We start from the raw sequence: 13,164 nt of genomic DNA on the forward strand, positions 1-13,164 counted from the left end.
GGTGTTGACTTTGGGTGCATAAAGTAGCGATGGTTCTTGTTTTTATATGGGATTTGGCTTTCCACGGCAAGTTGCATGTTATGGGCGTTATAGGGCGTTTTCTTAAGGCTGGGGTCATGGTTATGGGTCTGTAGGTAGCAAGATTGTAAGTATTCATCCCGCCCGTAAATCTGGGCAATGAGGGCAAAGGCGGTAACAAAATTTCATGCTTGAGAATTATTCCAGGTGCGTTATTTCCTTCTGTTGGTATACAAAGTGTCTTCCTCTCGATTCTGGGATCTTTTAGCACCTCTATGTATGCTGTTCTGTAGTGGTCGTTGTTGCTCTTGTACCCAAACTCAGATGCGTTAGGCCAGTGTAATTACAACAGCCACCTGTAAAACATTCTTTCATCTGGGTCTGTTGCTGTATGTGTGAATAAGGACGCGTGGATAGCCCAGTCATCTTGAGTACATGGCTGCCACCAGTTGGCTACATCAACTATGCACTACTCAATCTGACAATCGAAAGACTAAATCCGCTGGAAATGGGCCTTGTCCATAAGCATCTCTCGCGGCGAGTGAGTGACGGACCCGGTACAATGTGGATTAGTATCACCCTAGTCATGCAGGCCCGATCATGCTGATGGTCGCATCAGCACTGACTGGATCTGGAAGGTCGAAGTGAACTGCAGTAGTGGGCTTATATGCGAGGAAACTCCAAGGGTCCCTTGAACAAGCTTTTTGATCCTAGATGCCCAGCTGCTGAGCCACCTTCAAGAAGAGTGTTCCTGATAAGTCCCATCCCGAGATTTCTTGTTTCTTCCCGCATGGTATTTGGTAGCGGATGCCGTAGAAACGCTGTACCGAGATCGTTTCAGATCCACGTTTCTTATACAAGGTTTCTCATGCCCAAGCTTTGCCTGAGATACGACGGAATTACATTGATTCTTAGAACTGTTGAAATCAGTCGTTGAAGCTATGCGCTTTTGGAGCTTGTGTCCATCACTATCACGTGGGTGCCCTGATTTGGCGATAATTGCGCGGTTATGGTATATACTATCAACTCGACGAAGATCGACAACTCCAGCCTTGATTATGTTGCCTAAGAGCATATAGACAATGAATATATGGGAATTAGATAAACGTGTAATCAGCGAGGCTGCCGTGAAATGTTTCCATAGTGTTCAAAAAGCGGAAGCACGTTATCAAGTCTCACAATCAAGGATAATGTCAAAAAGCTATAAGCTCCAGACATTATCGTAGCATTTGCGAAACATGTGCGGATCACACAAATCATAATCTTTTCCATGTCTGTGTCGGCAATTAAACGTATTGTTTGCAAATACTATTAATGAAGTCCAAGTCCCCGTATCTTCATTGGAAAAAGAAAAGCGACGTACCTCCTTGTAGCCTCACCCGTGACGACAACCTCAGAAGATGCGAAATGCTCCCAGATAAGCAGAAGATCTTTTTCTAACCGTGAGATAAGCAGTCACTTGTGAAATCAGCTTCGAGACCCGCGCCACTCTCAATGAACGCCAAAGTCCCAAATGTATTGGCATGCTGAACTGCGGCACATTAAAAACCAAGTACAAAACCAGTTAGAGTTATTAGAGATACTACAAACCACCTCCTTAAGATGGACATGTGGTAAGGGTGTGCTGCAATATGCAGTATGGATGTTTGGTACAAAGGTTCATCCGGTTTGTTGGTTCGTAAAACCCGAGCAACGAAGGAGGAACTTTTGCGAGCCTACCCCAGCTCCCAGAAAAGTAACGTGGATACCAGCCAATGGTGAGGGTCAAGTCTAGACCAGTCGAATTCGAGCCCGGCCTTGCATATCCGGTTAGATCTTTAATACTCCAAACACGGAAGTCGACATGTTGGGCCAACGTTGAGAGAACAAAAGATACCCTGGTTCGTCTCCCCATAATTTGGTCGTTGAAAAATAACAGCGAACTGCTGATTCGCTCTCTTTACGGCAGCACATGCTGGACACGCGTTGATGCACCGTGGTGTTGCATCCATTCAAAAGACAAGTCTAGATTAGTTGTTTTGCCACGTTGGTAAGGGACATCGGGCCACAAGTAGGTTGTTATCAATCTCTTTTGCGCTGTATGCATGTTGGTTCCCCGCCCTTTCCCTTGCACTTGTGCGATCCATTCACTCCATGGACTTCGGTGTATCCGTAACGTTATCCGATTCTCAATTCCGGCTAGTCCACCGGTTGACTGTCCGTGTTAATAAGAAGGCAATCCTGCCCTTCGCATGGGCTTCATCACCTGTCTGATATCTGCCTCATTTGCATTTTATTTTGGGTTTCGAAGCCATTAAATCACAACAAAAATAGACAACACCAATTGCATAGTGATACATACCTGACTACCTTAACAACCCCTCACAACAAATCTGGACCCACGAGATCCATCGTAAAAGTCAACATGAGCGCAGACCAGTTTGATGCTCCCCCTCCTCCTTACGAGGACGCCGCTTCTGCCATCGCTCGGCAACCACCATTTCCCCGCCCAGATCAGATACAAACGCATTACATTACCATAGAGTCCGGAACGGCCTCTCCATCTCTTCCCTTTCCGGACCCTGCCGAACTATGGCTCGGCCGCGACATCTCCAGGCAAGACTGGTCTACTTTCGTCGCCAACCTCACAGCCGCTCTTGAAGCCGACGAACAGGAAAATAAGCAACAGTCAAAGGGACAAGGAAACGGGAAAGGCCGAGTGGCTGAAATAGTCGCACGGTGGAACAGTGGCTTCTTCGAGCCGCGCGGCCTCAAGATTGTTCTGAACGACGAGGGTGCGAGTGCCGGCTCTTCAGGCAGCGGCAGCTCAAGATTCCAATTCGGCCCTGATAAGTTCGGCGTCAAGATTGGAAGCGGCATCTTCGGGTTAGACCTATCTAAAAAGTCCAATCCAGAGAAGTAAAAGCCTGGGGGTGGGGGGTGAATTTCTTTGTTCTTGATCAAACATTCATTACTCTATCTTGATTCGACTTTCTTGTTAATTTATGCATATCCCCAATGATTTCCGGGTTGAACGCTTGTGAAGGTTTTCATGGCTGTCAAGTGTCTTTCGCCTACTCATTGCTCGAGGAAAAGGAGCAAGGGTTGGCACAGCCTGACGCCACATCAACCGTGGTTGGCCCGTAAATCCGTCTCCAACCCTGGGGGGCGGCTAAAATTGCAGTGAAAAAATTTCGTTTAGGCAAAGGGCTTTTAGTGAAGAAATTGTCTTAGTGAAGATATTTTAGTACTGCCTGATGATTAGATTTCTCGCCTAGGCTGATTCAGGCCTGTTCCAGAACCAAGACCACGCACACCACAACTTCGTTTGGCATAAAATGCCAGTCTAAGAATGAACAATGCTGTGCGAAAACTTGGACTCAATCGGATATACTTGGTAAGAAAATGTTGGTAAATGATTGCGGCTGCAACAAGAGCAAAATCAACCATCGCCTCATAGTCTCTGGAAAGTTGAATACGCTGCAGGATACTCAGCTGGGCCTTGGCGAGAGTGGTAGCTTCCCACAGTCAATAGATTCTAGTTACTACCTTCTCCCGTTTCTAGTCTCCTTCATCTTTACGCTTCCGTTTGAGTCTTCGGAAAGGTAACAACCCATGGAGGGAGATATCATGCTCCGTGGAAATAGGGATACACATTCCTACCGTTGGCTCATGAGTGACACTGGTTATCAAATCATCACGGAAAGTGATGAAAGGGACGTAATAAGCGCGAGTGTGTTGCAATTTCAATCTATGAACCGTACTAGCACCCAATTCTTTCTACAGAACCTAAGGAAGTTTTGAAAGAGGGACATCGATGACCAAAAGGAACTTTTACAAAGGAAAACATGATACTCGATTTCCCAACCCTATATTCAGTCCCATAACTCGACTCAGCTCCCTCTGGCTATTACTGTACAAGCCTGCTAAGACTCAATGACGCGTCTAAGACGGAAAGAGCCCGCAGCGACGGCCATAACTGACTAAGCTGCATTTAGCAGCCGGTGTCGAAAGCCACAAAAGTCTGGCCGTCAGTGGGAGGAGGCAGCTGAGACGCAGGGACGTTGAACAAGAGGCACTGGACCGGTTCATTAGCGGAGGGCTTGCCGAACTCGATGCTGTTATTTCAGTTAGCCGTGAATGTACGTTTTCGATTTCTGAGGAAGAGTAACTAACGCCTGGCAACCAGATGTCTGCTTGCAAAGAGCCAAGCAGTCCGCCTGGGTAGTGATGTCCTCGCGAGTGACAAGAGGGGTAGGATCGTTGGTGGCGGGGCCGGTGGGAGCAGCGCCGCAGACGTTGCGCTTCTTGGGTTGTTGGCCCTGGCCCTGGTCCTGGCCGTTGTTGTTCTGGTCGTTTGACTGAGTGGGAGCAGCGGTGGGAACGCCAGTGCATGCCTTGTCAAAGACCATCAGGTTGGCGTTGGACTGGGGAGGAATCTGGGCGGCCGGGACGTTGTAGAGCCAGCAGAGAGGAGTGTTTCCGGACTCGGGAAGGCCAAAGACGAAGGCCTGGCAGCTTGCGTCGGCCTCGCAAAGCTTTTGGCAGGCGTCTGCGGTAGCTGCAGCGGGCTGCGAAAAGGGGGATACGTCGGCGCTGGTAGGGCCGCTGGGAGCGACGTTGCACTGGTCAGCGCGCTTGACGGAAAGAGGGCCGGCCTGGGTGGCGGCGGCGAAGGCGATGATGGTGGCAATGGTGAAAGACTGCATTTTGATAGTTTAGTGGTGGTGTGGTTGTTTAGGTAAACGAAGTGAATGTGACTGAGTGGTTGAATTGAATGATGGTCAGATGTTGATGTGTGTTGATGTGTGTTGATGAGGAGATGAAGGTTTGACTTTACCGCGACAAAGGAGGCCTTTTATCTCCAACTGGATCAATCTTTTACGACATGTTTTCCATCTAATCTGCTGATCCATAAGTCAACACGGAGGCTCAGCGTCGTGTGTAGCTTACGACGCAGTTGAAACGTTCTGGAGATCAACTTCATCCATGAAGTCATGGCTGATGACCGATTTCCATCGTGGATGCCACCCTACGACCCTGCCATTCATGTTCAACAACGACTATGCACTAGGATTGGCTCTACCTTTCGATATGTGGCTGTTCAACTATGCTCGTGTCCACGTTCCGGAAACTCGTCAGGGATGCCGTCACGATAGTTCCACCGCTTAGACCTGGATTCAGGGGTTCATCCGAATTGACTTTCTGACACCGTAAAGCAACTCTGACAATGTTCCTGTTGACCCTCAACCAACAGCCGCCACTCTGCCTTGTTAACCTGCAAAGTCCCAGTTTATTAGTTGAGAGAGGGGCAAGACCGAGATTCGACACTGGGATTACCCTACGACGAAGACACATAGAGGTAACTGATATCATAGCATTCTGCCGCCCCATCTTTTGTTCTCCAAGAAAGCAAACGAAGCGATGAACCTTGAGCTTAGACTTCCACCTGTTAAGCTGCCGGCCCCACGGTAGAAAGCCCAAGGACATCCCTGCACTACATACTCCCAAGCTTTGCGGCTCCTGACGCCTATTCCCCCCCACCCCCACATCCCAAAATAGTTCCCGAAGGCCCCTGAGCCTTGAACGTTTACCTCCCACGAAAACCTCCCTCGCGGAAGCCGCAATAGCCAGGGAAGCCCCTACGATTACGCCTCTCTCCCGTCGAAACCCTCGCGGTCCTCTATCCCTATAGAGCCTTCGAGGGCCGGCAAAGACGCCATTTTAAGTTAGCAGCATACCCTCAGCTATAGTAAAAAACCGCGCCTTATAATTATGCTTCCTTTCTACCGGCCGATTTCGACCGGATTTCCACAGCGGAAAGCCCTACGCACAGTGATGCCGTGTGGCGCTGTCAGGGGGGTGGGGGACCACTTTTGACGCTGGTCACGACTGGAGCTGTGTTGTTGTAAAATCGTCGTTGCTGGGCTGGCTAGGTCACCGGTTACATCGCCCGTCCAATATATGGTGATCTACACGGCTGTGTTGATGACGAAGCTGCTCGCCGGGCGTCTGCTCAGACGACGGAATGATCGGCACAGGTCCGCATTGTAAACCCGCTACAACTACGAATCTCCCTCTGTAGTTCTTGAGTCGTTCCGCGTCGTCATCAAAACAACTAATATGGATCTCTTGTCTTTTCGAAGCCGACGATTCATCAAGAGTCTTCTCCACGGCGGTCACATCCACAGCGCCTTGACAATAATTACGCATTCTCATCAGGCGACTTTTCGTAAAATGCCTCGTACAGTTCTCTGGAAAGTTAAGATCTGTGCGTTTAACAAAGAATCAGAGTAGCCAAAGGGGTAAACATGGCATCTGGCTTCTTATACTGCAATAGACGAGGTAACTCAAACAGACGTTAGATCGAGAGTGCGTTTGAGACAACATGTTGCGGGGTCGACATTATCCAAACAATTATACTACTTCAACCTAGCCATACACGCAATCCCGTGTTATATGCACGACCTTGCAGAAAAATGGTGTCTGATTGGTAATTTGCTGGACAAAGTATTTGATAGCCAACGAGGAAATGAGGGCCAGGAAACACAACAGTCCCTAGTGGGCTAACATGACATCACAAATGCGGTCGACGGCATCAAACATTGTCTAAATACCCAAGCCTGTATTTCATATGCTAGTCATAATCATAGGAAAGTGGTATATCCTCCAAAACCATGTGCCCGCTGCCAAATGTCCCACTGTCTACATGAGATACCTGCCAAAGAAATGTAAAATCACTTGGGCCTGTCGTCAAATTGTTGTCCATTGACAACGCGGCTACAAGTACGACGTCTGCTGTATATACCCGGTACAATGCTATAAATGAGACCCAACGTGCATCCGTCATAAAATTCCTCAAATCATCCAACGGCTGGCTTGCCCCTGGCGCAGCTTACGAAAAGAAATATTTCCTTGAAAGAATTATGTAAGAAAAATAAATAAACAACAATATTTCATACCTCATGTCATGTCTCTCATGATGTCATTTACGCCATGGCGTTGAACTCGTTCTGGCGGAGGAACGAAGTGGCAAGCTCGTCACCACCTTGTTCAGCAGCCTGGAAGAAATGAACGGCTACGCACATGAGGGCAGGGTCGTTGCGGACGTCTCCATCCTTGGAGCCTGCATCTTGACCTGGATGTTGAGCGCCAACAGAGCCAAGACCAGAGGAACCAGTGGAGGTACGACTCCTATCCGCAGCGTAAAGTCTGCTAGCACCTGGTCCGCTACGACCTGAGGTGCCAGCATACTTATCCATGACGGCTTGTTTGAAGACCTCGCGAGGTTTTGAAAGAGGGAGTGTGGTACGCTCCACAAGCTCAGGGTTAGATAAGTAGAAGATGGCCAGCTCTCGTTGAGCGGTCGGCAGACCCTCCTTGGCTGTGATGGTCCACATCTTTCCTGCTTGCGCCAAGCTATAAGCTGTCGTAACAGGAGGAGGCGAGTCGGAATCCAGCCGCTCGGTGTCGTGCATTTGCGTGTCGTTGGTGGTTTTTCGAGTATTCGTGTACACGCCCTGGACTTCATCCGCAACTTCAATCATGGTACGGCATACTTCTTGCTTAAGGCCCAATGCAGCCAGTCCAGTATCCCAAAACGCCGTGCCTTTATCTGTATTGTCCAAAACTGACGGATTAACAAAGGCAGCAATGAATTGCAAGTCGCGGAAGAGCGTCTTGGGACGGATTGACAAGTCCCGGAAAAGAGTTCGCAGCACGTTGGTGATCGCGTCCTTGGTCGTTTGGCTGTTTGCAGCAATCGCTCGGGCATCCGAGGCGCCTGGTCGCATCTGGCCACCAACGGCTGGTGGCGAAGTGAGAGGGGACTGCTGAAGTGCATGTGACCGCCTTTCCCTAACGTTATCAATCACCTCTTCCAGAGGATTTGAGCGACCATTCCCGGTTGACTCGTCCACAACAGGTGACATGAACTCCGATCTGGTCCATCCAAGCCTTGACCTCTTTGAGCCACTGGCTAAGGAAGCCACGATTAGTTGTTCAAGTTCATGAAGAGCGCTCAATTTGGCGTGCGGATCGGGATGAACGCTAAACATGCGTAGCAGTCTCTGGAATGCCTTCTTGAAGGGAAATTCGGGAGTTGATTCCTTGGCGGGCTGTTTGGGTCGACTGGCGACAGTATCGTTCGTTGCTGTCGAGCCGTCATTCCCGGGGGTGCTACCAGTCTCCGTCGTCTCGGAGTTTCTGTCAGTCTCGCCAGCGCCTCGCAAATTGCCAAAGCTCTTTTTCTTCTCAATGACTCGAGGCTTCAGAGATATCTTGCCCGATTTGCCCATTCTTCGCGCCCGCCTGTCAAGAGCGTCACGCCTGTCAATACATTCTTGGCCCAGCGTCGAAAACCAATCGTCTGTCTCTGAACCGCGCGCGAATACAAGCGTACCTAGGTCAGAGAGTAACAAACTAACCAAGGTCTGACGCAGCTCATTGAGAAATCGAGTCTTTTCTTCAGAGAGGCGCTGTTGATAAACTGTCTCATTGGACGAGGCCGAGGTGCCTGGTCGTCCAGTGGAATGGCTGGCATGTGAGGCGAGTGATTGATGATGCTGGAATGAACTAGAAAGGTTCGTCATGCTTGTCGTGGGAGACTGCGCGCGAGATGTCGCCGAGCTTGGAGAAATCGCCGACTGGAAAGGTGACCAGAATGTGGAACTAGAATCGATTGTGTGGACAGGAGATGAGACACCAAAGTAATCCGGCCCATCAACTATGTCAGACAAGACGGTGCTTGCCCTTGAGAAACGGTAGCTGCCAGAATCAAACGACTGCTGGCTGGAGTTATGGGCCGACATGGCTCGCAGATCCCGGACAGAGTTAGGTCTGCCGGTGGACATGAACCTCCGCTCTGGGTCACTCATGACACTGGCACTGTCGTCCCAATGATGGTCTCTGTTGTCACGAGGGTTCCTGCTGGTTTCCAGATTGCGTCTGTCGCGTTGGTATAGCTCGCTCGACCAAAGGACAGGCCCATCCATAATTGACTCGCCAATCAGCTTGGAAATGCACGTGTCCACTTCGCAGCAGAATCTGTGAATTCGTTCCTCGCCGCAACAGAAGTTCTCGACGCCTGCCTGCTGAAGCCAGCGAGACGTTTTGTCCGCTTGATCGTCACTTAGCTTGTTAGGTCCACCCTGATCTTCCGAGGCCGCGAGAAGGTCCATGATTTGAGTCTCAGTGCGATATAAGTAGCTGGATGCAGGTGCTCTGGCTAGATGCGCACGGTTCCTTTGGTATGAGTTGTATCGGCGTGGCATGCCCATAGTCTTGAGAGCAGCGCAGATATTGCGACTCTGTTCATACGGCGCAGAGTTGCGGACATCAGTTACATACCACATCTTATCGCGAAGTGCACGCAATCTCTTCGACATGGCTTCAATAAGGCCCTCATGTCGTTCCTGGCTCTGCTTCAACCAGACGAGCCAGGCATCGTATTCTTCAATGGCAGATGCACAGCGGCGAATGGAGTCTCGTGGACCGCGGGAGAAGATGTTCAAGAGAATGGCGAATCCGTTCCGCCTCAAAGATTCCGAGCTAAGAGCGTTCAGTTGCTGCAATGTCTTCCAATAAAGGTGAGCTGATACAAAATCGGCCTGTGCTCGCGACTGAGCGGATGCTGCAGTTAGCATGGCGATCAAAACAGATGGTGGCTCTTCTTCTTGTTTCGGTGTCTTGTCTGCGTCTTGCGTTGAAGAGCCCTCTTTGTCTTGCGCGTCGCTTTGGCTTGTTTGCGTTTCCGTCTCACGTCGACGGTAAGGGTTTCTGCTTGGCGTGGACTTTTCAGCTGTAATAATCTTGTTCTTCGATCGGTACTTTTTGATTCCAGTAGCTCTGTTACTGAACTGAGCCCGATTGCCTTCAGGCTCGATGCTTTGGGGAATTTCATAGTCTTGGACGAGCTTCAGGATAGAGTCACGGAGCTGATGATAATCCTTGTCTAACTCGGGCTTGTCATCAATCTCGTCATCATCTGTGTCGCTCGTTGACGAGTTTTCTTCCTCCTCAATGTCCTCTTCTGGGTCATAGGTCATTTGACTAGACAAGCTGTTGCCGTCTGCAGATATGAACAAAACAGCCCATCTTTCAGCACAAGGATGACAGGAGCCTTGGATAACGTCCATGCCGACTTGGGCACTCATCTCTCGCAAGGCAAAGCGAAGGCGGTAGCCATCATCTTCATAATTGCTGAGACGCCGCTGTGATAAGGGGTCTAACACAGGCGGCGAGTATCGCTGAGGTGAGCCTGTTCTTTGCTCCTCCAAGTTTGTCTCCCTAGATGTGGTGGCATCGCTGAGAACGGATGAAGCGCTTGTGCTCAGGATTGAGGCCGTTTCAAAGTTGTGTCGGGTACCTCCCATGGATATGGGCTGGGAGATTGCCGAAAATCCAGATATTGACGGGGCTCCGGATCTCAAGCCGCTGGATTGGGCTGACATGGGCCGGCGCTCAGGGAATAGAGCGTTTACCAGAGTGACCAAATCAGCTGGGCTGACAACTAGGTACGGGTGTACCTCAACGGTCTCTCGGAGAGATGTTATGGAGCGAGCGGGCAGCAGCCTCGGTGGGGGCCTTTGAGACCGCGATCCTTTGAATCGGTTCAAGATACTCTCAACATGTTCTTGGATCTTGGGCGGGGTGGAAACAGTGCCCTTTTTGTTCCAGGTAATATCCACGACCAGTTGTTGAGCCCTCATGGCAACTTGTTTGAGGATCTTCTGTCGCCCATATTCGGTGATATGGTACTCACCCATGAGACCATGGCTTTCTGGGTGGATGACGACACCAAGGAGAAAGACTGAGAACAGCCATTTGTAAACAAACCAGTTCCGTGTGCCCTCGACAAGCTTGCTGTCAAGCTTCTTCAAAATGGCGTTGCCCAGCTCGATAAGACCCTCGGGAATACCTGTAGCGTCCTCGTCGTCGATAATCTCGAAAAGCTCGTTGACGGCCCTGTCATAAAACTCCTCGGCAGCAATACTGTCTTTGGCTGTCCAATCCGCCAGGTTAAATCGGGTTCCATGCTGGTCCTCGGCCTTGTCCAGGAGAAAAGCACCATCCTCGAGAATTTTCATCAGGTACCACTCCATGTTAGATTTTCCGGACCAGTCACGCATAGCGGTCCAAACATTGAGGACGGATGTCAGCATAGGTTCACTAGCAGATTTGGACTCTGTGATGAGTCTAGCCAGGGCGGTTCCCCAAATCTCCGTCCTTCTTCGGTCTTCAGCGCTATCGGGGCCGGCAGAGTTGGCAAAACATGTATGTACCAAGGCAGACAGGGGGTCGTGTCGCTGGAAGGAGAGCAGGCGCTCGATAGCGGTAGGTAGATGGGAAGGCGTTCGAGTGCTGGAGCCAACATGACTCCGGGCGGTAGAGCGGCCATGGTAGGGTAGAACAGACTCAACAGGCTCCAGACCTTGGTGGAAACTGGTGAAGGCGTTTAACTCTGCTGGTGTTAGGGAACATAACCTTGTAGCCAAATAATCCGGGTTTGTCCGGATCTGCGTCAAGAAGTTAAGAAAAATCTCCCGGACTGATGCTGGCAGCTCAGAAAGAAAAGGAGCGATGGAGCCAAGAGAACTTGCTCCCGAAGTCGATTTCGGCGGTGTTTCTATACTTTCGGAGGAGGCCAACGCTGGTGACTGCAGTGACTCCAATTCAGGTTCCAAGAGCGCATAGCGGCGCAGTTCGTCGCAGCTTTTGCGCACGTCGTGAATAGCATTAAACAGAGTAGAGAAAGTCTTCTTGTCATCGGATCGGAAGCAGTCAACCAAGTTCTTCCGGGCAATCTCACCGCAACGGTTCAAGCGGGCAGAGAGGGCTGTGGAGATGAGATTTCTCTGGAGACGGATCCTTGTGTTCGCGCGCTTGCGCTCCTGGTATTTTGACAGTCTAACCAAATGTGCGAGTTCTTCCAGAGTTGTGGTGTCAGGTTCGGGTGCCATGTGAGGGTTCGTGTACAGGGAAGGGTCTGGGAGTAGAGCCTGGGGAATGGCTGGTGAAGCTGTGTTCCCCGGGGTCACGGCGGGCGCATTCTCCGAGGATGAATCCATGTTGGCCTTGACGGGCGACGTCGCAGTAGGCGTAACAGCCTGTGCTATGACAGGCTTTTGGTGCGATGCTCGTCGCGGCAAGTCTTCGCTTCGGCGAACAGGCAGGTTCACACCGTCAGTAACTGGAGCAGGGCTAGGGGATCGCTGACGGCGGGATCTGAAGGAGGTATTGTAATTTTCGGAGGGAGGAGTCGGGGGTCGGGGAGGGTTCGCGCCATCTTGGGAGGCAGCTGTGTTGAGCAAGCAAGCGATAGTCAGCATGTTGGGAGCACACAAGCAAGGAGCCGATGTTGGGCGACAGTCAGGCGGGTGGATGTACGACATACGAGCAGATACTATGCGGACGGGCGAAGAAAGAGAACGCTGCATGGAAATCATAATGCGAACATTAGAGAGTTAACGTAGGACAAGCAAGCAGCTTCAGCAGCAACTCTGGCTGAGGCTGGAAGCTGTGCTGTTTGCGACCGTCCGATGTCGAATGTAGGATAACGGCAACGGAAGCTCGTCGGCAGTGGATCAAATGTATGTCTGCTTGGGCGGGGCAGACTCGGTGGGAGAATGGGCGGGAAGAAGGGGGAAAGGGTGAGTGGCAGAGCGGCGCAATGCCAGTTCCTCGTGGCCGCGAGGTCGCTTCGACGATCGATAAGAGGCTCAAATTGTTGGTGTTGAAAGTTTCCTGGAAGAAAAGGGAAAACACAAAAGCCTTACAGCTGTAGCAGGAGTTGAGGTTTGGTTGCGGTTGGGGTTTAAGGTATTCGGGAGGAAGGGGCGGGACAAGAAAGAACCAGGGTCACAACGCGAGAAGTGGAAGGCACAGCAACACAGCAGGCAGGGCCAGGGAAGGCAAGGAACGGCAAGGAGTGGGCTGGTACCTTGGGGCAGGAAGGTACTATGTACGTAGGTCGGGTCAGGTACCTGGCAGTTTAAGGAGACCAGGTACAAGGAAGCGACCTGGCGACGTGCAGGAGGGGAGTGTGGAGCAGTAACGAACGACAGCAGCTTAATGGGGCTGGGGCATAGCAAGCAGGAAACACTGGAGCAATCAGCAAGGAGGCCACGCTGAGGTAAGAGGTGAGCAGCGGGCCAAGTACGTACGTAG

The 13,164-nt window shown here is 50.8% G+C and overlaps 3 protein-coding genes across 3 annotated transcripts; 1 reads left to right on the forward strand and 2 right to left on the reverse strand.

Annotated features, from left to right (window-relative positions):
* Positions 1–2,422: 2,422 nt before the first annotated feature.
* Positions 2,423–2,920, forward strand: CTRU02_201149 (uncharacterized protein; the record flags this gene model as incomplete). The annotated part of the gene is made up of 1 exon (XM_036726175.1): positions 2,423–2,920. The coding sequence occupies one exon, from the start codon at positions 2,423–2,425 to the stop codon at positions 2,918–2,920; it is 498 nt and encodes a 165-aa protein (XP_036581857.1).
* Positions 2,921–3,991: 1,071 nt separating this feature from the next.
* On the reverse strand, positions 3,992–4,706 carry CTRU02_201150 (uncharacterized protein; the record flags this gene model as incomplete). Its single annotated transcript, XM_036726176.1, has 2 exons — positions 3,992–4,115; positions 4,174–4,706. 2 exons carry the CDS (start codon positions 4,704–4,706, stop codon positions 3,992–3,994), a joined length of 657 nt encoding a protein of 218 aa, XP_036581858.1.
* A 2,280-nt stretch (positions 4,707–6,986) lies between these two features.
* CTRU02_201151 (uncharacterized protein) lies at positions 6,987–12,443 on the reverse strand (the record flags this gene model as incomplete). The annotated part of the gene is made up of 2 exons (XM_036726177.1): positions 6,987–12,295; positions 12,392–12,443. 2 exons carry the CDS (start codon positions 12,441–12,443, stop codon positions 6,987–6,989), a joined length of 5,361 nt encoding a protein of 1,786 aa, XP_036581859.1.
* Between the last annotated feature and the right edge of the window lie 721 nt (positions 12,444–13,164).

This window comes from Colletotrichum truncatum, assembly GCF_014235925.2.
Source record: "Colletotrichum truncatum strain CMES1059 chromosome Unknown Contig_0001, whole genome shotgun sequence".
Classification (NCBI taxonomy): domain Eukaryota; kingdom Fungi; phylum Ascomycota; class Sordariomycetes; order Glomerellales; family Glomerellaceae; genus Colletotrichum; species Colletotrichum truncatum.